Raw genomic sequence first — 24,268 nt, 5'->3', positions numbered from 1 at the left:
GCCAGGAGGCAGTCATGGCTCCCCATTGTTGCTAGTCATGGGTTACTGGTTTCTTTTTTGTTTAACAAACCCATTATTAAGCTTTGCCTTATTACCCAGTATGAGCGCCCATCTGTTTCCTGATGGGAAACTAACATGTCAGCTCAATTGCCTGTTTTCTGTAATAACTCCATCAAACCTCCCCCAATTCCCGGCCGCGTCTTTCCTCTCCTGTTCAGACACAGGACCTACTTATTCCCAGCCACCATCCACCTTAAAGAGAAAATAGAAGCTATTAGAAAGACACCTGCCATCCAGTCGCATGTCCAGTGGTGTGCCGTTGGTGGTTCACACCTGGCATGAGAGCTGACTGTGCACGTTTCCGCCCCGCTCTGTGTTCACTGACATCACATCAGTAGCTTGAAGGTGACCACAGCGGAAGGATTTACACTAGAGAAATTGGCAGATGCTGCAAGGTAGGGCTTTTTTTTTTTTCTTTTTTTGTAGAGCCACTTGTTAACCTTTATCAGTACATCACTGCTTATATCCAGATGCAAACTTTTTCTCCTTCACATTTATTGTAATGGAAGAGATTCCTGTTATCCTCTGGAGGCCCACTCCACCCATTATTCATTCGTATTCCTGCCTATTTGCTAGCTCCTTCTCAGCAGCATGGAAATGTGCTCTAGACCTGTCCTGTCCAATATAGCAGCCACTAGTCGAATGTGGTTACTGAGCACTTGAAATGTGGCTAGTGCAATTTGAAATGTGCAAAATATATGCCAGATTTCAAAGGGTCACTGTGAATAAAAGAACATCAGATGTCTACTAATTGTGTTGATTACTTGTGAAATGATAATATTTGGGGTATAATATGTTAAATAAAAAGTAATAAAATTACTCATTTCTTTTCACTTTTTTAAATGACTCCTAGAAACTTTATTTTTTTATTTTTTATTTTTATTTTTTTTAAAGATTTTATTTATTTGAGAGAGAGAATGAGAGACAGAGAGCACAAGAGGGAAGAAGACAGAGGGAGAAGCAGACCCCCCACTGAGCAGGGAACCCGATGCGGGACTCGATCCCGGGACTCCAGGATCATGACCTGAGCCGAAGGCAGTCGCTTAACCGACTGAGCCACCCAGGCGCCCTCCTAGAAACTTTAAAATTACATAACTCACATTATTTCTGTTGGACAGTGCTACTACACTCTCGTCTTAAACATAAAATCCTCTCTTCTACCTGTCAGCCCCCTCCAATTCTTATCTTCTCACAATCAAAAATGTTTTAAAAGAGGGGCGCCTGGGTGGCTCAGGTGGTTGAACATCTGCCTTCAGCTCGGGTCGTGATCCCGGGATCCTGGGATCGAGCCCCACGTTGGGCTCCTGGCTCAGTGGGGAGCCTGCCTCTCCCCCTGCTCGTGCTCTCTCTCTCTGTATCTCTGTGTCTCAAATGAATAAATAAAATGTTTAAAAAAAAAATGTTCTAAAAGATGGCTATCCTCGCTGTCCTGATTTTCTCATGACCATCCTCTGCCTCCTTAACCAAGGATGATCAGCCCTTTACTTCCGCAATTGTTCTAGCCTAGGTCACTGATGCTAACCTAGACCATTGCTCAGCACAAAGGACTTCTCAGTCCTTACCCTGCTTTACCTTTGACAGCATTTTGCAACATGGAACACTCCCTGCATTGACACATTCTTCCATTGACGATGTACATCTGTGATTTTCCTCCCGCTGCTCTGAACACTGCTTTCCAGATACATTTGCCAGCTCCCCTCTCTCCTCCACTCAATACTATATGTTGATCTTCTAGAGGATTCTGTCCATCTTATCCACTTCTAAGGACTCATTTACTGTCTGTAGCCCACAGCTCAGCAGCTCTCCATATAACATGTCCACTTAAAGGGCTCACAGGTATCTGGATTCAAATGTGTTCAGATCTGAATTCATCATCTCCACCTTGGCCTGCAAAACTGGCACCAGCTCATTCATGGCATGGTCTGTAAATGGCACCACATCTACTTGCTCTCCCCTGCCAGAACCTCAAGGACTTTGTGAACCCACCCTCTCCTTCCCTTCCACTTCAGTCTCTCACGGTCACTTTCTAAACTATACTTCATGTCTCTTGAATTCTTGCACTTGGCTTTAATTCCACACTCACCACCCTCGTCTGGGTCACGGTCGTCTCTCACCTGGACTGCTCCGAGGGCCTCTTGAATGCTTTGCTTGCCTCCACATTTACCATTATCTAACCCATTGTCTGCGCATCAGCCAAAGTGATCTTCTACAACTTGAATAGGATTGCTCTTGCCTAAAACCCTCCAAAGGCTTCCTCTTCAGCATGATGATTTACAAGACCATCCAAATTCTGATTCCTGCCTTCATTTGTTGCTTCATCTCTTTTCATTCTTTCTGTTCATGCTATCTACTCTTGGACTTCTTTCAGTCCTTTCAATGTGCTATAATATTTCACTTTCGAATATGCATTCTTTGCAGCCTAGATGTCTCTTCATCAACCTTCTTTATGGGGCCAACTCCTTTTGTACCTGTAGGTCATTCCCTGACCCTCAGAGTAGTTTTATCTCCCTCTGACCTTCTTCTATAGCATCTGTGTTCCTCTAGTAGACTCTAAGCTCCCTGAGGTCCAGGGATCAGAGTTTTCTGGTGCATTGATGTATCCACAGTGCCTAGCACAATGCCTGGGGCACACAGCAGGTATTCAATAACCATTTCTTGAACCATGAAACTAACATCTGGCTCAAACTTGCCACTTTGGAGAAGATGAAACTGGGATCCAACGAAAGAAAACAACTTGTTCAGAATTACAGAGCCTAGACTGAGGTTAACGCAGGACCAGAGCCTCCTGATTTCCGGATCAGTTCTCTTTCCAGTACATCATGTGCCTGTCTATAATTTAATAACCAGAGAGAAGTGGACTGAATTCCCTGTGTCTGTGAAAGCCACAGCAAGCTCATATTCATAAACACAGCTGACATGGTTGTTGTTTTCTTTGTTTGTTTTGGGTAAAAGACCTAGAAGTCCAATCCAAAAATAAACTCTGTGTTTCCAAACCTAGAGGCTCCTAAACTTTTATTCCCCACAGCCTCCATTCTGCTCATCGTTCATCTTCTTTCCCCTCATGAACCAGAGACATCAGCTGGTATTCAGTGTTGGATGGTTTCTTCGTTCCATGCTCTTTATCAGTCCCTTGCCCAGGCAGCATGTCACATGTAACAGAAGATTAGGAAGTAATGTCTTTAAATAGTAGCACTCAAGAAAATACTGTGGGGTCCTGCATAGTGCTGGGGTGGAGATGGGTATAATAATTATAAGAATGCAAATAACCCTAATTTTTAAGCTATACTTGGTGCCAAGTACTAATTTAAACGCTTGGCATGCATTTTCTTTTTTTTCTTAATAACTCTATGAGTAATTAATTCTACTATTTCTGTTTTGCAGATGAGTAAAATGAGGCACAAAGAGGTTAGTCAGTTGGCCAAGCCATTCAGTTAGAAGAGCAACGGTTCCCATCTAGTTGGTCCAGAGCTTATAACCTTAACTGTGACATCTGACAATGAAGAATATGTTGAAATGACAGTTAGGAAGCACTGAAAAGCTCAACTGAGGGAGATCCCAAAGTTGCTTTATACAGATTCCCCACTCCTGATTCATTCATTATTTCATTAGTCCATCTACTCATTCATTTGTTTTCATTCTCTCAACGTGCGTTTATTCAAGAGTCACATTATACCAATTACTGGGAATACTGGTAAAAATTGATGGCCTCTATCCTCTTAGATCTCATAGTCTAGTTGGAGAGACATATAAGTAAACAGACATTTATCCTATTGTGTGCTCAGTGCTCAGATAGTGGGAAACCATGGGGCTCCGGGAACAAAGCTTATAAACCAAATTGAAAGGACACCACAATAATTTATCCAGGACTAGCGTCTCACTCCTTTCCCTCTCACTGTCTGACTTCTGCTTCCCCCTACCCTCCTGGCTTCCTAGTTTCCCTCCGGCCCTTCTCTTGCTTTGGTCCTTTGGTGCCTTCCTTGGCCTCCACAACTCCTGGCTTTTGATTCAAGCTCCCTCCTTGTCATCTCCCTCCTGAAGTTAGTTTGAAATGAATCCAGGCTTTGCCAGAAGAACACCTGTACTGCAAACAGTCAGAGGCCAGCCCCAGAAGCTAAACCAGGGCGTCCAGGACTCACCTTTACTATGACTTTGGCCTAGGAGAGTTGGATATCCAACACAGGAGCTTTAAAGAGTATGGAGGGATGGATGGGTGAATAGATACCCTGTGTCTTAGATAATTTGGTTATTTACCACCTAACCTAAACACAGAGAAATTGGCCCTAGAGGCTACCCAACATTCCTTGCAGCTCAGTCATTGTGCACTATATTAATACTGTCACATTTTGATTTTTTGCTGCTAGTTACAGTTCCTGATCTGTTGGCCAGAGAATCTTCTCTGTATGGAATTAACTTTGAGATAGGCAGTATAAATTTCTAAGGTGTTCAAATGCTGAGAACTGTCAGGATGTTGTGCTTTCTCGAGTTCCAGTGTCCCATTGGCCTGCTCTGCCCTAAACGAGGTTTCTCTCTTACAGCCATAAATGAAGCATATCCTGGCCAAATGATTTCTATGAATTAGAGGCACCAATTGAATTTTGCAGCTTAGAGAGTATTTGTGATGATTCTTGTTGGTCAATGTGTTTGATATAATAAATGGTGGATTCTACCCTAGCTAACCAAAGAAATTAGAGCCAGAGGGGTCTGTGGATTGAAAGAAAAGGAAGGGATTGAGAATCTGAATATTACCATGAGGTGGAGGAGGATCTTTGGTAGGAATGATGGGACAAATGAGAGAATTGGACTGATGGGCAGTTAAAGCCAGAAGGTGGCTATTAGAGCATTGGAATATACATAAGTGTATCAGTACCAGTGGATGATAAGTTTTAGAGTAGGGCTATGGGGATGGATGCTGGAGTAAAGTGAAGATGAACAGTTTTGGGGTTGGAAACATTTTGAAGCCATAAGACTCAAGCACTGGATGGGTCTTGTAAATGGATTCTTAAATCTTCCAAGATAATGACAAAGCTCCAGGTGGATGGGAAGACTAGGTGATCTAGGTTTCAGCTTCATTTAACATAGGGATGCACGCAAGAGGCCGAGGGTGATAGCAGTGAGCTCACAGGAGGTGGGTATGATTTCTACCACCGCCTGTCAGCAGGTGGTAGAAAACTCAAAGGAGCCAAGCTTTTTGCTTGCAGATGAAGGAAGAATTGTCTGGAAATGATTATGCAGAGCCATGAGAATATTGATACCCAACACCTTCCCCAGCCCACCCACTCCACCAACCTGAAACATACACCCAAGTATATGCTTGTCAACTCTTGCCTTTTAATAAAGTTTCTGGGAAAATAGCATTTGTTTCAATTGATGGGTAGATAGTGGTAGTAATAATAATAACAACTTTAGATTTACATTTAATCTCTACAAAACAAACCTATAAAATAAGTATTAAAACTCCCATTTTCAAAATGAAGAATTTGAGACTCAGAGTGCTAAATGGTAGAGTGAGGATTTGAATTATGGTCTCTGTATCACTGAAGCCTTTGTTCTGCAGTGAACGGGTAAGGGTACATGTTCTAAAGCTGTGTGTTTTCCTCATATTTCAAGTGGGGATATAAAGTAGGTAAAGTGTTTAATACTGTGCTGGGCCATAGTAAGGACTCAATACATGTTAGCTACTACTACTAATTATTATTGTTGTTGTTGTCAGTTTATAGTTATTATTATTGTCATTTCAGTTCCAGCCCACTGCAGAACTCTCAGCCAGAAATATCAGCAGGACCCTTTTTCCCCAGTCGATGATAGATTATTAGATGGGTAATGGTTTGCAGTTTTGACGTCGGTAATCTGTCTGATGCTTGTAGTAAGAAGCTGGATATTTTGACTTTTAGAACACCCATAGGAGGCAAGTCAAGCTCAGGTAAATAGGATGAATAGTTGCTCACCTGTTCATATTTAGACCCAACCGCTTAGCAGCCAAGCCATGTATTAGGACCCCAGTACTTACTACGGCCTCAGAATATTGCAGCAATGGTAGGTAGCCTTCCCTATTGTAGAAACACTCCCCGGTGCCATGTTTGCTGTGACTGAATTTGGAGTGAGACCGCACCTTGCTGGAGAAACACAGTGGGTCTGTTGCCTCTTAGCATGGGCCTAGTAAAACCCTAATAAAATATACCACTGGGAGTTAACTGCTTCACTTGTCAACTGAGAGTTAATCAAAAAAAGACACGTGCATGGAACCAACAGATTGCAGACCTGGCAAGACTTTAGAAATAATTTAATCCGACCCCCTCATTTTACTGATAAGGAAAGGGAGTCCCAGGGAGGGGAAAGGTCTCACTCCGGGTCAAACAGCTGGTGGTAATTTTGTTTGCTTCAAAAATTAATACAAACAATCTTTCTATACATCAATGAATCCACCTTCCTGCCTTTGTAAGCAGTATAATGACTATAATTGAATTTGTCTTTGACAGTGGAGAAAGCAAGCTTTTAGGGTTTTACAGGGCCCTACAGTCATCAGGGAAAGATAAATTGTCAGGAACTAACCTGAAGATCTGCCTTTGGACTGGCTGTGAGCTCCTTAAGGAATAGGCCTGGTATTATTCATGAGTTAAGGCAAGTTTTAAATCCTACCTAAGCCACTTATTAGCTTAGGCAAGTCACTTAACCTCTGTGAGCCTCTGTTGTAAATTTAGATCCTAAGACCTTTGTCACAGAATGTGTGTGAGCATCAGATGAGGCAAGACATACACAGTGCCTTACCTAAAATAGGAATTCAATAAGTATATATGTTCAGCTAATGTTTAACCAATGCCCTGCTAAAAGCTAGGGATACATCAATGAATGAGAAAGCCAAGGACCCTGCTTTGATGGAGCTTAGGTTCAGGAAGGAGGAGTAGTGGTTAGGGCCACAGAGGGAGAAGTAGACAGTAAATGAGAATGCAGATAAATTAACAATATAATTTGAGGTGATGCTAAGTGCTATGAAGGGTTTTAAAACAAGAAAATGAGATGATCTGATAGAAGATGTTTGGGAGAAGTGGACTATTCTGGCCAAATGGCGGAGTCTGGCCTCTTCAAGATTATATTTGAAGAGGACCTAAATCATATGAAAAATGCAGACAGTCAAACATCCAGGAGAAGGGCATTCCTGGGAGAGAAGAGCAGGCAGGAGCAAGCTTGACATGTTCAGTCAATGGCAAGATGCCCCGGGTTTCCAGCATGACCAGGACAGTGAGCGAGGGCATGAAATACGGTTGTAGATAACAGCAGAGCACGATCTCAAAGTTCTAGGCCATTCTGCAAAATCTGAATGTCATTCAAAAAGCAGTGGTGGGGTGGGGGGTCCATTGCAGTGTTTAGTAGTGAGAGCAACTGTGATAGAACAAAAACTAAAGATTTTATCTTTGTCCATGATTCCTGGCACACAGCTGCTGAGACCCTTGGAATCTCTGGCTTGAAAAGAGTGTCTTTTGTTTGCTGATGAGCTGACTGGTGGCTGGAGGTCACGGAGGTCACGGACAGCTTCCACATGGGTTGATTCAATCAGTAGCCAATGATTTTTATCAATCAAGCCTATGTAATAAAACCTCCATAAAAAACCCTGAACAACAGGGTTTGGAGAGCTTTGGGTGGTGCCCCCCAGAGCGCATGGGAGATCCACACCCCCTTATCCTCCAAACCTTGCCTGTGAATCTCTTCTATTTGTCTGTTCCAGAATCATATCCTTTATAATAAACCAGTAATAGTAGGTGAACTGTTTTCCTGTGAGCTGTTCTAGCAAATTATCCAATCCAAGGTGGGATGGCTGGTCATGGGAACCCCCAGTTTACAGTCAGACAGAAGTACAGGAGGGGCTTGTGACTGGCATCTGAAGTGGGAGGTAATCGTGGGGGACTGAACCCTTAAACCTATAGAGTCTAACGCTGACTCCAAGTGGTGTCAGAATTGAATTGAAGGACACCCTGTTGGTGTCTGGAGAGGTGGGGAAATTGATTGGTGTGAGGAAAAAACCCACACTTATTTGGTGTCAGAAGTACTGTGTGTAAAAACAGCCCAGAGAGGCAAAATCTAACTTAGCTCATTCATGGATTCATTCAACACATATTTATGGATTACCTATTCTGGCCAGGCACAGTTCTTAGTGCAGTAAATGAATCCAGTAACAACTCCTGGCCACATGCTAGTAGGATAATAAATACGTAAAAATGCATGGAGCATTTACTATGTACTGGTACTGTTCTAAGTGCTTTACGTGAAAAACTCTTGTGATCCTCACAGCAGTCCAGTGAGAGGCATACTGTTACTCTCCCCATTTTTAGAAGGGGAAACAGAAGTTAATACAGAAGTTAAATCATTTGTCCATGATGATATAGCCAGTATGTGGTCAAGCCCAACTTCAAACCCAGGCAGTCTGCTATAGTCAGTCTTTCGTCTTAATCACTGCACTACATTTTCTCTTTCTGAAAAATCACTCTGATTGGCCCTGGGGCTCTTAGGGGACCAAAGTGGAAATCAGGAGACTAGTCAGCACATGGTGGTCAGAGAGTGGGATACGGGAATTTTCAGCAGTGCTGCAAGGAGCTCTTATTCTTCCCACTTTATAAATGGGAAAACTGAGGCTTAGTTCACACATCTGGTAAGTTAGCAGAGCTCAGATACAATGCTAAGTCTATCTCAAAAACCCAATATTTTTCTACCAGGATCTCCATCTCCTGAAGCATTGCAGAGCCTCAGTACACCCCCTCCTTTATGATCAGGGGGCTAATATGAGATGTACTTATAGTCAAGATTAGAAGGCTGGGCTGCTTAAATTTTGTTTTTCTGTTTGGTAGGCATTCTGTAATAAAAATTACAGAAAATATGAATATTCCAACACAGTCACTTATACACGTATATAGCGGTTTTTTTCTTTTTTATAATTTTTGCATTGAGATACAGTATACATAAAGTGAAATACACAGATCTTAAGCAGACAGTGTGATGAATTTTGATAAATGTGTATACCCGTGTAATTACCACCCTAAACAAGACCTATGTGTGCACGTATGTGAGTAGATAGGTAGGTAGGTATATAGATATATAGATAGAAGTTAAAATTATAAATGAAGGGCAAGTCTCCACATCATGATTAATGATTAAGACTTCTCCCACTCTTTCCTCTCTCTCATCCCTTCTTGCTTCTAAGTTGACATTGTTGTCATCAATGCATGGAGGTTACACAGAATACCAGGTGCAGGCAAAAGATGACTGTATCAAAAAGCAAAGCAAAACAAAATAAATAAAAGAACAACTAGCCGCTTCTTCATGTTTGTTGGAGGAACAAAATCACATTGCTATACTTTCTGTTTTTCTATGGAGGGGTCATGTGCCTCAGCCCACACATTACCATGTGAACTTGTTTTCCAGTAAATGACTCAGAGTTCGTCAAGAAGGCAGATTCATGTATTCAGAGCTATGTGTCAGCATCTCTGGAAAAAGGTGCAATGTACTGTATGGGCATATTGTGCACGTGCGCACACACACACACACACTTTTCACCCAGGGAGTTCACACAAGTAATAACACACAATCTTCACCATTATAAGCAGCAGAAATGGGATTTGGACTCAAGCTTAGGGGACTCACTCAGGGCCAGGCTTTCTGTATTACAGGAAGGACAGGAGCATCGAGTCTGAGTGTGGGGTTAAGCAATGGCCTGGAGTCAGAACTGGACTGGAACTCTGGCTCCACTACATATTGGCTTTATGGCTTTGAGCAAATGACTTGTACTTTGTTCCCTTCCTTGATTCCAAGGTTCATATTCCTTGGATAGAGGATGATACCAACATCATAAAGTCGTGTTGAGGTTTAAAAAGGTCACATACATAAAGCCATTAGGACAGTGCACAGCATAGAGTAGTAAGCACCAGGGAAATGTTGGCTTGAACCAGTAACCTAGCAATGGCCATGGGAGTTGGCTGCTAAATCAATGGACACTACGCTTTTTGAATCAGTCAAAAAATGTTCAAGCTTGCATCCTCAATAGATGGACACTTGTTGATGAAAAGGCATAGTTCTGTTCTACTGTACTTGTAGATTCCATACAGTGTAAGGCAGATGAAATACAGCTTCAATAAAATATTTCCAATTCTTACCTATTATTATACTTTCATATTAACACTATGCAGTACATCAAGGTATATTATCTATCTATGGCCAGATGAGTTTCTAATGATTTTTAAAGTTTTTTGATGATTTCCGAATGATTTTGTATGTGCCTGTGTATCTATCTATATCTCAGCCGGTATTCTAGATAATTTGGATTTCTTCCCAATCTTGTCTTATCTGACCAGGTCTTCATTGCTTTTGTATTCTAATATGAAGAACTAGTACCAAGTAAAAATGTCACTGTTTTCTTATTTACTTGGATCTGAACGATCACCATTACCTTTAATCCATTGACTGAATCTTTTTCAGCTGCTTGTCCATTTTGTGAAGGTTAATGTAAATGAAACTAGGTAATACCTGTAAATCCACTAGCCTGGAACGTGTAAGTGACAACATGGGCACATGGCTGGATGCTGGGAACCTGGGCGGTCGCCATGCTATCATCCCCTGTGTGGTGTATAGATCCCATACTTCTTTTAAGAAACCTCACACATGGACATGTCTATCCAGTGTGTGGACCAACTGACCAATCTGGTAACGATCTGCATATTAAATGCTGGTAAAGCTTAACTAATTTCTTGAGATTAGAAATCATATAAATCACACTCTTAGTATTTTCTCCTGGAATCCTAATGGATCATCTTGTGCACTCCCTGGAGTACATGTGCTGTTTCAGAAACACTGGCTTACATGATCTTACATTGCCCTCATGATGAAAGTCCTCACCCTTTCATTCAGCGACTCAGCAAACATTAACCAAGCACCTGTGAGTACCAGGACTGTGCTAGGCTTGACACCTGCAGTAACACGGTTCTTGCCTTTGGGGAATGCACAGTATAGCTCCCACCAGGCTAGGTCCTGATCATTCTTCCCTGTAGACTGTGACTCTGGACACTGCCAAGCTTGCAGGACCCTTTGGTGCCTAGGTCTAGACTACCTGATAGCCTTCCCAAATTCTCAAGGCCATGGTTTCACTTCCCCTGGCTAGGGGAGAAGGTACCAGATACCCCATTCCTCAAATTGCCAATATTAGTGTGTCTGCCACTCATGGGATCCCTATCTTCTCCGTGGGTGTTGAAGAGCCCCTTTCTTCCCTTAACCTAATTTCCCTGGGTAACTCACCCCAGTGTAGCCTTAAAACCCTTTGCTAGCTCCCAAGCCAGGCCATAACCCATGAGAACTGGGTGTTTCCCATGCCCACGCAGGCCTGGCGATTGCTGGTGCTGCGGCCTGTGGAGTGGCGAGCAGTGTGTGCGGACTGGTATCTCAGCCTTGACCCGGCAGGGGAGGGTCAGACCCCGTGAATGCAGTCTTTCATGACCATGGTACAGGGCCCCTATTTTTTCCTACAGAAACCCTGCCCTTGCTTTCAGAAGTGACAATCAAATGTGAACTTTCATGGTTTATTTATAGCGCTGCCTTATAGAGAGAAAGAAAAGAAGTGATTAAAATGCGATTTTACAAAATATTTTGTTTGTAAAAAGCTTTCATTGTGTGGGCAAAAAGGAAAGAGAAAAGTCATTGTATTCATTGTGCTGTCTAGACTCTCACACAAAGAGGGTAGCTTGCTGCAAATTAAGATTGTCCGGCCCCTGCCTGCTGACAAAAAGGATGAATTTTGAGGCCAACTTCAAACAAACCCTTTTGAACAGAAATACATTGTGGGGGGTGACCATATTTAGCACGTGTCAGCATCCCCATAATAAATTCATATTGTTATGCTGTGGTAATTTCCAGATTTATCGCAGCCAGTGGGTTCCTGAGGTTTTGGCTTTGTGTTAGTGATTTGGAGAAATCGGAAAAGCCAGCAGGGCTGTGTCTGAGGACGACAGTGATTCTCCGGGCATCCTCCACACTGGGCCCAGTACCCGTAATGAGCTCTGCCTCCCAGGAGACCGGAGGAACGGGAGTCGTTTTGAGTGCCTATATAAGCATAACTTTTTTTTTTTTTTTTAGAAGGCAGTATTTTTTTTAATTATCCTTAAATTATCAAATCCACATATGCCACTGCAGAAAATTTAGAAAGGACAAAAAAGAGAGAAAAAAAAAATTGCCACCCACGCTCTTGAACCTGTTAATGTTCCAGTATATTTTCATCCAGTGTTTATTGTGCGTATGTAACTTTTGTTGAGGACAAACACGATTCTTGAGATAGCAACGAGAAACGACTGTGTTTGTTCCTCCCACCGTCCCCTGAGCAGTTAGTTGTGCAGTAGAACAAGTTTTTCTCTGCCCTGGTTAAAAATTCTGGTAGTTCCATTGCTTTCTTAGATTAAGTACAAAGTCTGTCTTAGGTAACACAAGTTTTATGGTGTCCTTAAGTTGTGAGACATGGCCCAAATTCAGAAATTAGATTATCAAGGAATATATAATAATCATCACATGAGTTTTCATCTAAAGATGAGACCTCTCCCCACTCCCCAGCTGGGGTCTGCTGCAGGTGCGAGGACGAAGCTGTGATCAGTGTTCTCTCCTCCCCACTTACTCCCTCTCCAGCAGATTCAGTTTTTTCTTGTTCCTCTGAGGTAGTTGGAGGGTGTATGGGGAAGGGAGGTCAGGGGTTTAGAAAGTTCTTATCTGAACAGTTCCTTTCGCCTACTAGGTGTTTGTAGCTAGGCTCCATCATAGATTTTTTTTTTTAAATCCTCTACTTTTGGAAGCCTCCCACGTATCATATCATGTCCTTGTTAATGCTACTCTAGTAGATTGTTTACTCTTCATTCCCAAGGCAACAAGTAGGTCATCTCAAGCTTCTTTATGCAGACTCCCTCTGCCTCATGAGGTGGCCATATTGGATGGTATCTGAGACAATCTATGGCAGCTCTCTCATATGTGGGCCACCTAGGGTCCATGGGAACCAGCCATGCGTTTTGGAGTCTGACAGACTCTGGCAGTGCTGGCTGACCCCGGTGCGGGCTCCTTCACTTCTACACTGAAGCTGCCAGCCAGCCCTTCTCTTCCACATGGGCATCCCACTCAGTCCACTGTATCCCACAACCTCAGGGACACATATCAGGTTCCCTGTTGTTCTCAGTGAAGCCCTGCTCTCTTGACTTGTGAAGACTCCTCTCACCCCTCCCCTGGAAGTAGGCCTGATGCACAATAAACCAATAGTCCGCTCCTAAAAAAAAAAAACAACTTCTTTTTCTGTCCTTCCATGTGGATAAAAGGTTTAAGAGTTGTATTTGTAAAAAGGGTCCTCAACGACCCTTTTTACAAATTCTTCAGGGTGGTCTATTTCCAGCTCACTTTGGTATCTTATATCTGTCAACTTTAGATCTCAGCCAAAACTTCCATTTTAGCATTCTGTTACGTGTCTGACCCTTAAGTTCATTCATCCCGTAGACATTCCCTGAGTGCACATGATATACCAGATGCTGAGTTTGGCAGTGGAAATAATTATAACAGTTCCTGTCTTAAGGAGCTCACAGTCTAGTTGGGGAGGCTGGTGTGCTAACAGAAAATTGTGGTGCCATGTCATAAATGCTAGGATAGATGGTAGCTCAAGTTGCTGTGGGAGCAAATAATTCAGTCTAGGTGGGAGGCAGGCAGCAGGGATGAGTCAGAAAAAGCCTCCTCAGTAGAGTCAATACCTGAGCTAAGTTTAATGTTTAAATCTGTATTTTTTTAGGGAACAAAAGAACCGCTTTTCAAACCCTTGAAATCTCCAGTGCCAGTGTTTGTTTCCCGGTAATTTATTAAAAAAAAAAAAAAAAAAAAACAGGAGAGGTAACGTGAAGAAAAGAAGAAAGCCCTACCATCTGCCGTATGTCCACACATCTGTTTCAGTGGGAAGGGAAGGGACATTTGTGGAGCACCTTCTACAACACAAGTTTCCTGGGTCCCACCCACGAAAGCAGTCCTGGGATGTTGTCTCAGGGCTGAGGCGTAAGCTCAACCCAGAGGAGTATTTCCCGAGGGCATTTTCAGGAGTCCAAGGAGCGAGAAGAGGCAGAACCCCTCTGGAAACCCTGCAGAGTGCTACTCTGAAAGAAGCAGCAAGGATGGGACAAGAGAATGAGTGGCAGGCAGAGTGCACGCTGGGGATCGCTGAGGCCACCTCCACAAGACGTGGGGCTCACTTGAAGGGAATCAAAACTTAGTCTGTGAAGGAAAACACAGGGTGAGCAGAGCCCTTCAAATATCCTTGTGAAGTGCAATAGCAGCAACCTCAAGATGTGTTTGGCTGTTCATTCCTCCACAAAATGGCCCCAGATTGTCCTTTTTTAGTTCTTTTAACGTGGTTTCCTTTCCAGTAATTTTTCATAATTTAGAAAATCTCCTCCTTTCTTAAGACTGCCGTTTCTTTCTGTTGTCACTGTGCTTGCTAACCTCAGCATCTCTGATTCCTAGTCAGCACTTTTAAATCTGTTGAGAGCTGGGAAACCAGAGAACTCGTTCAGAATGTTCATGCCATCCTTGGGGAAGAGTTGGTAGAACGTCCTAGCCAGAGTGGAAGTGTGTGTAAGTGATTAGCAGATGAAACAGTATCAAGTTTCCTAACCCTTGAATAACTACTGAAAAGATACTTATCTGTTTCTAGCAAAGTGTTTATCACCCTCTCTTTTGATCACAGTTAATGTCTCTTCCACTCTGTGGTGAGCCCCGTGATGAAAGGACCCATGCAATCTTCATCTCTGTTTTTTGTTGAATGCTGCTCTTGACACATACAAGGGGCTTGGTTTATTTTATGAATATCCTAGGTGCTGAGTAAGCAGTAAGTAGACAAAGCTCCTGGCCTCAAGTAGCTTGCGTTCTGGGGAGGGCAAGGAGTGAGAGGGAAGATAAGGAACGCATGCACCAGTAAATATGTGGCATACCAGAAGGGAATCAGTGGTAAATAATATATGGAATATATACATGTATGTAAATATAAATAAATTTATATAAATAATATATAAATTATGTCTTCCCCAGCTACTATGTAAGTTTCCCCAAGACAAAGAATATGCCTTATGCAAATCTAACACAATGTCTGGTACATAGTGAGTAATTAATAAACATGTTAATTTTAATTAACATATGTACAACCTCTTATTCCATTAACATGTTTGTTAATTACTCACTAATTTAATTGTCCTTTTTTAGTTCTTTTAATGTGGAAACCACGTTAAAAGAACTAAACCACGAACTAAAAAAGGACAATTAAATTAGTGAGTAATTAACAAACATGTTAATGGAATAAGAGGTTGTACATATGTGACCCCAGGATGACTACATCCTTAACAATAAGAGCTCAATAACCATTCCTAAGGCAGGCAGGTCTGAGGAGCAGGCCATTGCCTGCCCTCTCCCTAGTCAAGTCTGTCAGACTCCAGAGTTTGGGTTCACTCCATTCCCCCTAACTTTTCCATTGCTTTACCAGCTTGGGGAGACTGCCCAAGGAAACCTAGCCCTCTCATTCCTATAACGGAGCCCACGCAAGCTGTGGTTGATCTGGATGCTGCACACATCGACCATGGCCACGCAGACGCTGCCATTCACTGTCTGCCCGATTGCCCCGTTGTAAAGACAAGAATGTCCTGAAGTCCACAATTCAACTATTAGACTCAGCCCGGAGGCCTCACATCTGTGCTCACAGTTTTAGGAAAAAGAACTTACATTGAACAGAAGAGGTCTTAAAAATGTTATCCTAAAGAGCAGGTGCAAAGTGGGTTCCATTCAGTTATAGTTACCTTGAGTTTAAGTAAACAATGCTCTTAGTGGCTGACTGTGTTGCCTTCTTAAGCCCTCAAGTCCAGGTAATGAGAAGACAAAATAAGTTCCTCCCACCCCTCCCTGCAGATGATCACAATGGTGCTTTGCTGTTGGGGTTGGTTAGGCCCTGGAGCCTTCAGTACCGAATCATTTCTTAAGCCCAGGCTGTGTGGTCATAGATATAACTTTTAATGTTCATTGGGTTTTATTCTTACTACCAAAGAGAATAAGTTGAAAAAAAAAAAAAATGGACTCACTGAATATCTTCTAAGATTTTATTTATTTAAATGGACTCACTGAATATCTTCTAAGATTTTATTTATTTATTTGACAGAGAGAGACACAGCGAGAGGGAACACAAGCAGGGGGAGCGGGAGAGGGAGAAGCAGGCTTCCTGCTGAGCAGGGAGCCCGATGTGGGGCTCGATCCCAGGACTGATCCCAGGACCGATCCCAGGACCCTGGGATCATGACCTGAGCCGAAGACAGACGCTTAACGACTGAGCCACCCAGTTGCCCCAAGGGGAAGTGAATTCTAATTAGAATGTTTTTGCCTGTGACAAGCCTCACTTTGATCTTAGCTTTCCAACTCAGCTCTTTGTGTTCTGTTTTCCATTCAACAGGAGGCAATGGCAAGAATGAGCAAAGTTGGGAAGGTCGTGCTTCCCAGACTTGAGGATAAAAGGTAAGTTTATATTTTTTATATGTACCGTGCTGAGGAATGAGGACATACAAAGACATGTAATTGGAGAGCTAGAGTAAACCTTGGGGGCCAGGAATCCAGTTCTTTCATTTAATAGTTGATACAACCGAGTCCCAGAGGGGTGATGTCACTTTGTTACCTAAAGTCACAGAGCTAGATAGGGCCAGACCTGGGGGTCAAATACAGACTTCTGACTCCCAGACCAGGATTCTTTCCCCTAGGTCATTAGCAGTACATCTGGTCTTCTGTTCTGAAATGGGGATCTCACATATCTTCCATCAAAGAACACAGTAGCATCTGTCTGTCTTTCTGCCCTTTGCATCACTTGGCACTGAGAACTACAACATGACCTTGATCAGTATTTTAACCCCAATTTACAAAACACTAATTTTTTGAGTTCCTGCTATATTCACAGCATTATGCTAATTTGCCTATAAACAGGGTTTACAGGAGAATGAGACATAATCTTATGTGTGCACATAGATCATTTCAGAAGGAAAGGGTAAGTTCTACAATAGGAGTATTACCAGGTAACAAAGTAGCCCAAGGAAGAAAGGAATGTGACCATGTAGGGGTGAGAGAAAACTTTTGAGAGGAGATGAAGTCTACGCTGACTTTAATGCTTAAAAGAAATGGGGAGGACATCCTCAGTAGAGGGAGTAACAAACGCAAAGCTGTAAAGGTGGGTACAGCATGCCATGTTCGGATAACTGTAAACAACTCAGAATTCTGAAATGCAGGGTATGAGCTGGGGACAGGCAGGAGGTGAAACTTGGGGGAGGGCAGGTGGAAGGGGTCATCTCATAAGGAACTTTGAGGCCTTGCTGAAGACTTCAGACCTCATCCTATGGGCAGATTGGGGATACTGAACTTTAGGCAGTGGTAGGACCTGGCCAGATGCAGATTTTAGAAAGATCCCTCTCAGAGGATGGATTAGAAGGCCCATGGGTAAAAGCAGAGAGGCCACACAGAAGGCTTTTTCAATAACCTAGTGACAGATGAAAAAGACCTATATTAAGCCATTGGTAGTGAGTTTAAAAATGGAAGGATAGGGGTGCCTGGCTGACTCAGTCTAAAGAACATTTGACTTTGATCTCAGGGTCATGAGTTTGAGCCCCACACTGGGCATAGAGATTACTTAAGAAATAAAGTCTTTATAAAAAAAATTTAAAAATAAAAATGGAGAACAGTTGTGCAAGTGACTTTATAATTGTATTTGAAGTTAAGCATAAAAACAGATTCCACCTCCTATAATAGGTAAAGGTGTTGATCCCACCAAAGCATGATTGGTATTTAACAGAGTTGGAAATATCCATGGATAAAGCAATCCAATTTCTTTGCCTTTTCTTAAAGAAGGTCTCCAAGTGGAGTTGGATTGTTAACCCTCTGCATATAAAACCCTCCCTAAATACTGGGCTCAGAGAGGCAGGCCATTATGTGGGGGGAACTCAAGTCAGGAACATGGAGAGGTCTGAGCTCCCAGTGGCCTTGGGACCCTAGGCTAGCAGCTTCCCTTTTTTGTAGAAACAGATTATTCTTCTCCATCCCTTTGCTGACCCTCCCAAGACATTTGAGAGAAGTCTGTCTTTAAGTTCCTTCAGTAAATCCACATGTTCTTTTGAAAAGAATGTTTAGCTCCTCAGTCACCAGGAGCCCTCCTCTGTGGAGGCAGCACACGTGGTGCTCTGGCACCATCTACAGGCAGCCCCAAGGTTTACAAGTAGAAAGATGGCATTTCCTTCTGAATGACTCTCTTCAGCATCTCGTTACCTCAAATCACATTATTATCTGTATGAGGCATTTACTGAGGTCTGTGCTACACAGAAGCCACTCACTGAGTGTGGGGAGAATTTGGAAGAGAGGGGATTCAGTGGATTTTAAAATTCAGGATCACAGAGAGCATAATCTGGGGACCGTGGTTCAATATGCTTTTTAGGAAGATCCCAAATCTCATCCTTATGTCTAGACCGAATTTAGCTGTGCACTCAGAGTAGTCACTGAAAAGTGCCCTGGAGAAAAATTTGTGCTCCAAAGGGCACTATCAACAGAGTAAAAAGGCAGCCTACAGAATTAGAGAAAATATTTGTTCATCATATAGCTGATAAAGGATTAATACATAGGATATACAGAGTACTCTTAAGACTCAATAACAGGGGCGCCTGGGTGGCTCAGTCGTTAAGCGTCTGCCTTCGGCTCCGGTCATGATTCCAGGTCCTGGGATTGAGCCCCGCATCGGGCTCCCTGCTCTGCGGGAAGCCTGCGTCTCCCTCTCCCACTTCCCCTGCTTGCGTTCCCTCTCTCGCTGTGTCTCTCTCTGTCAAATAAATAAATAAAATCTTAAAAAAAAAAAAAAAAAGACTCAATAACAACAACAGAAACAACCCAAATCAAAAGTGGGCAAAGGTCTTGACTAGATATTTTTCTAAAGCTTATGTACAAATGGCCAATAAGCCCATGAAAAGATGTTCAACATCACTAATCATTAGGGAAATGCAAGTCAAAAACTGCAATGAAATACCACCTCACACCCATTAGGATGATTACAATAAAAAACCAGAAAATAACAAGGATCAACAAGGATGTGGAGAGATTGGATCCCTTGTCCCACTGTTGGTAGGAATGTAAAACGATACAACCACTGTGGTGGTTCCTCAAAAGTTAAAAATAGAATTACCATATGATGCAGAAATTTCACTTCTGGGTATGTACCCAAAAGAACCAAAATCAGGATCTCAAAGAGATATTTATACACACATGATCATAGCAGCATTATTCACGGTAGCTAAAACATGGAAGCAACCGAGTGGTCATTGGTGGGTGAACGGATAAAGAAAAAGTGGTGTATCCATACAATGGAAGTCATTCTGCCTTAAAAAGGAGGAACATTCTGACAAATGCCACAACATGGACAAACCTTAAGGACATGATGCGAAATGAAAAGGGCCAGTCACAAAAGGACAAATATTATATGATTCCACTCCTATGAGGTACCTAGAGTCAAATTCATAGAGAGCGAAAGTAGATCGGTGGTTGCCCGGGGCTGCGGGAAGAAGAGAAGAGTTACTGTTTACTGGGTGCAGAGTTTTAGTCTTGCAAGATGAAGGGAGTTTGCCGATGGAAGGTGGAGAGGGTTGCACAACGGCGTGGATGTACTTAATGTCACTGCAGTGTACACTTAAAAATGGCTAAATTTCATGTTCTGTGTATTTTTTTGTTAAAGATTTTATTTATGGGGTGCCTGGGTGGCTCAGTCCTTAAGCGTCTGCCTTCAGGGAACACAAGCAGGGGGAGTGGGAGAAGGAGAAGCAGGCTTCCCGCGGAGCAGGGAGCCCGATGCGGGGCTCGATCCCAGGACCCCGGGATCATGACCTTAACGAAGATAAGACGCTTAACGACTGAGCCACCCAGGCGCCCCTATGTTCTGTGTATTTTATGATAAAAAATTTTTTGAAAAAAGCAGAGGGGGGAAGTGTGCCTTGGACCTCAGCTTTCCATGTGTAAACAAGGAAAAATGCAGTCTATCCATCTTTTGGTGTTCCGGGATTATGGAAGAATATAAAAACAGCCTCAGTCCCTATTTGTGAGCACGTGACAGCTCACAAAGTATTTCGTGTCTAAAATTCAGTCACTCTATGCTGTAAGTATGGTTATCATCCCTCTTACAGCAGGGAAACTGAGACTCCCATCATCTAAAGTAGTTGCCCAAAATCACCCAGACTTCTTGGCCTGCAAAGCCAATGCTTCTTCACTGTACAAAGAATAAGACCAGTGAACAAAGATTGCTGCAAAATTGTCAGGATTAAAATGGGAAATCTTCAAGTGTATGAGAAAGTTATTGACCCAAGCTTCCTTCAAGCAGTTTTGAGATTCCAGAGTCAGGAAATCCATCTCATATAACGTAAGAAGTATTTAATGTTAAACTGTCATAGAGTATCATTAAAGGAGAAAATTTCTACCTCCAAAATCATTCTATGATTAATAAATTTCAAGCCCGTAGAGCAGCTTTTACTGGAAACTACTTATCGCAAGATTGATGATATTGTTGGAATATTATTTTTTTTTAAAAAGTAGCGACCATAACTGGCACTGATAACATTCACTAAGATCCAGGCACTGTTCAAAGCACTTTCCATGCATTACCTCATTTAATTCACGTAACAGCTCTATTGAGATAGGTCCTCTAATTCTCATTTATAGGTGAGGAAGTTTAGACACAGATGGATTGAGTAACATACCCAGTGTCACATAGCTAGTATTGGCCAAGCTGAGATTCAAACCCAGGCTTCAGAGTTCACCTCTTGACTCTGTATTTGTAAGAATGGTTAAGGTAGAACTCATTAATCTGTTTAGCTCTGCATGTTACAAGAAGTCCCTATGTATACCCAGGGTTGCTTTTGCAATCTCTTTCTTCTGATTCACAAGCTTGCACCAAAACTCCTTCCTGAGGACTCCTTTCCAGAACATTCCAGAATCTACTGAGACATGCTAAACTGGCATCATCAACTCCTCGCCCCACGTCAGCTCCTCCCACCCAAGGGGAGTAAGGACAAAGTTGCAAGCATTCACATATAATTTGTTCTAGCTGCTGCTATCCCTTTCAAATTCAGGCTGCTCTGCCCTCTGTCTCAGGGCCCAACTACATTCGAACAGGTGCAGGGATAACAAGTCTACCAGGACCCAGACAGAGAGTAGAGGGAGAGCAAGGTCCACTCTGGGATGCTGGACTGCAGGACACATCTACAGGGAAAACATTAGGGACATTTTCACGGGGTTTTACTTCCAGATAAAGGTGTCTGCAAAGGAAACATAGGTGTGGAATCTACAAAGGGTGATGAAAATGTTCAGTCTCATCCCTGGTCAGGCTGTGGTTTTTAAACCAGTCATCAGACCTGGGGCTAGTCATATCTGACATATTTATTGAAGCTGGGAGTGATAAAGGGCCCGTGTTGAGCCTGGGCCCTTTTAGTATGTCACAGCAGAAGCTGTGAAGTCAGACAGACCTCAGTTTGCATTCCAGCCTTGCTGGTGTTGAGCTAGACTACTTTAGATATGCCTCTCTGAGCGAATGTCTTTACTTCTACAATGAGGATAATAACACCCCATGTAGGTTACAGATAATAGCTATGAATCATGCCGATCCATTGCTCAGGATGCTATAAGCATTCAGAAAATGGGAGATGTCTGGCCAACCATAAGAGATACATTCCTGTTCTTCTAAATATAGGGGGAAGCTGCATAACGATTTTATCTGAGATCATTCAACATATTCATTTTTCTCCCACAGATACTATGACAAGAAATATCAAGTATTCCTGAAGCTGGTTGAACACCAGAAGGAATATGCAGCAATCATGAAGGGAGACTGAAGAGAGCTTGCAGGTGCCAGTGCCAGAGGGTCCTGCGTCACTGCCTCAGGGACCTCTGTCCTCTCATCGTATATCCGCGATCCTTTAGGTATCACTTCATCATTTCTGTATCGTCTTTTAATAAAGACAACCGAGACATGTGCAACCAGAACTAGACTCTTCCATTTCAAAATACTACCATTATGTAGTTGGCAGGTTCTGCAGACACCACCAGAAAGACAGAAGTTTCACACAGGGTCAGAGGGTCTCCTTTACCACTAGACCTTGGGGCTCAGTCAGTCCAGGTGAAGCTCACACTTGTTGACTGAGTCAGTGGCAGCCATTAAATGAAAGACTTGCATGGCTGGAGGTAGGAAATCTAATGTTTATTTTATAGGTGGCCGAAAGCTTATTATTAACTTACTATTTGGAAATAATTTCAAACTTACAGATAAGTGGCAAGAATAGGGATGATAACCAGAAACACCCACGCAACTACCTTTTACTATTCACCCCGTTTGCTATATCGTTTGTACATTCTTTCCACACACATATACATATACGTATATGTATATACACACACACGAATTTTTGAGTTGTTTGAGAGACTTGACTTTTATAGAGCACTTTAATTTTCTATTCGTATTCCAATTTTGCCAATAACTCCCAAGTCCTTCAGGGCAGTTTTTCCCTTCCTGGACAGGATCCAGTCTAGAACCAGATATTGCATTTAATGACAGAATCCTCATCTTGCAATCATCATATTAAAAATAGGTACAGGTAGGAATTGTGAACGGATCCAGGAGGGAATTTTGACAAGTCATAGGATGTATGTATGGTCTTAAAATGTCTCCTCACGGATAGTTTATTAGTTACAAGAGGAGAAATGACATTAACTATACAGGGATGAAATGGGACAGCATCTTGACTGGGTGATCAAAATTAATTTCAAATGGGTAGATGGTCATCATGGGCCCACAGATGTGAGAGCCTGAGGTCACAGCATCAGCCTGGCTGGGAATGCATAGCCTGAATCTAATCATAAAAAAAAAAAAAAAAAAAAATCAGACAAACCAACAATGGGCAGCATTCTATTTTTTAATGGACTATATTCTTCAAAAATATCTATGTCATAAAGTCAAAGAAAGGCTATGGAAAGCTTCCAGATTAAAGGAAACTAAAGAAACACAATGGCTAAAAGCTTTTGATGTAGACAAGTATTTGAAAAAAAAACCAACAACAAAGGATAGTTCCTTCATTGATACCATAACACATGCATGAACACACACAGACATACACATATGTATACACGTACTCACATGCCATCTCAGACCCAAGAGTAACCACTAATGTTGATTCTAGAGCTGTGGGAAGTCAGATGAGTTTGGAGAGAGGACATACAAACTTCAGCAGGTAGGGGGAAAAGGTCACGGTGAGTCAGTCAACAAACATCTTGAAGTACTTACTCTGTGCCAGGTATTGTGCAAAGCACTGGAGCCCAGGGGTTAAATAAAAGCAGGGCCCAGAGGTCCCCATTTAATGAGAGAGAGAGAGAGAGAGAGAGAGACAAGTGAAATCCATCAGAGGACATTGTAAGAGACCCTCCCATAAAAGAGGGTCCCTGCTGCTGCCGTGAAGAAGATCCAACACCCAGAAAAGGAGGAAGTAGCAGAGGGTTGACAGGTAGAAGGGATGGCAGCATGGTGTAAGGGCTGTGAGCCCAGGCTCAGGACTCAGGGCCTGGCTTTCCCTCTTCCTAGCTGTGTGACTTGAGAAAGACCCTCAACCTTCCTAAGACTCAGCTCCCTCATTTTTAAAAATGAAGATATTGGGGCGCCTGGGTGGCTCAGTCGTTAAGCGTCTGCCTTCAGCTCAGGTCATGATCCCAGGGTCCTGGGATCGAGTCCCACATCGGGCTCCCTGCTCGGCAGGAAGCCTGCTTCTCCCTCTTCCATTCCCCCTGCTTGTGTTCCCTATCTAGCTGTGGGTCTCTGTCTGTCAAATAAATAAATAAAATCTTTAAAAAAAATAAAATAAATAAAATAAATAAAAAAAAATAAAAATGAAGATATTAATAGTTCCTACTTTACAAGATGATAGTGAGGATTCACAGAGATGATATACGTAAGGCACTCAGCTCAGCTGCCTGGGCCACGCCTATCTTTTGCAGGGCCTGGTACCTAGACGATGCTCAGAACATTTACCATAAAAATTACTGAATAGGATGACCCCACCCAGTTGCAAAGGCCAGCTCTACAATAGTATTCTATGGTAGCCAAAGGATATCGACATCTTGGACACCGCCCAGGTTG

General features: G+C 42.6%; 1 protein-coding gene across 23 annotated transcripts in view; it reads left to right on the top strand.

The window, feature by feature from the left end:
* Positions 1–22,520, top strand: part of FGGY (FGGY carbohydrate kinase domain containing) — a 393,096-nt gene extending 370,576 nt beyond the window's left edge. For 12 of the 23 annotated variants that reach the window (XM_035018429.1, XM_035018436.1, XM_035018433.1 and 9 more), the window contains 2 exons: positions 16,532–16,593; positions 21,896–22,519. In XM_035018429.1, the coding sequence (XP_034874320.1) occupies positions 16,532–16,593; positions 21,896–21,977 (144 nt within the window). In that variant the 3' untranslated portion in view covers positions 21,978–22,519. Of the gene's footprint in view, positions 1–16,531; positions 16,594–21,895 lie in introns of all 23 variants that reach the window. The other 11 variants (XM_035018448.1, XM_035018444.1, XM_035018446.1 and 8 more) reach the window with 3 other exon arrangements.
* The last annotated feature ends 1,748 nt before the right edge of the window (positions 22,521–24,268 follow it).

The sequence above is a fragment of the Mirounga leonina genome, unplaced genomic scaffold (genome assembly GCF_011800145.1).
Source record: "Mirounga leonina isolate KUSES-001 unplaced genomic scaffold, KU_Mleo_1.0 Mir_173, whole genome shotgun sequence".
Taxonomy (NCBI): domain Eukaryota; kingdom Metazoa; phylum Chordata; class Mammalia; order Carnivora; family Phocidae; genus Mirounga; species Mirounga leonina.
This window is presented reverse-complemented; position numbering and strand designations above follow the sequence as displayed.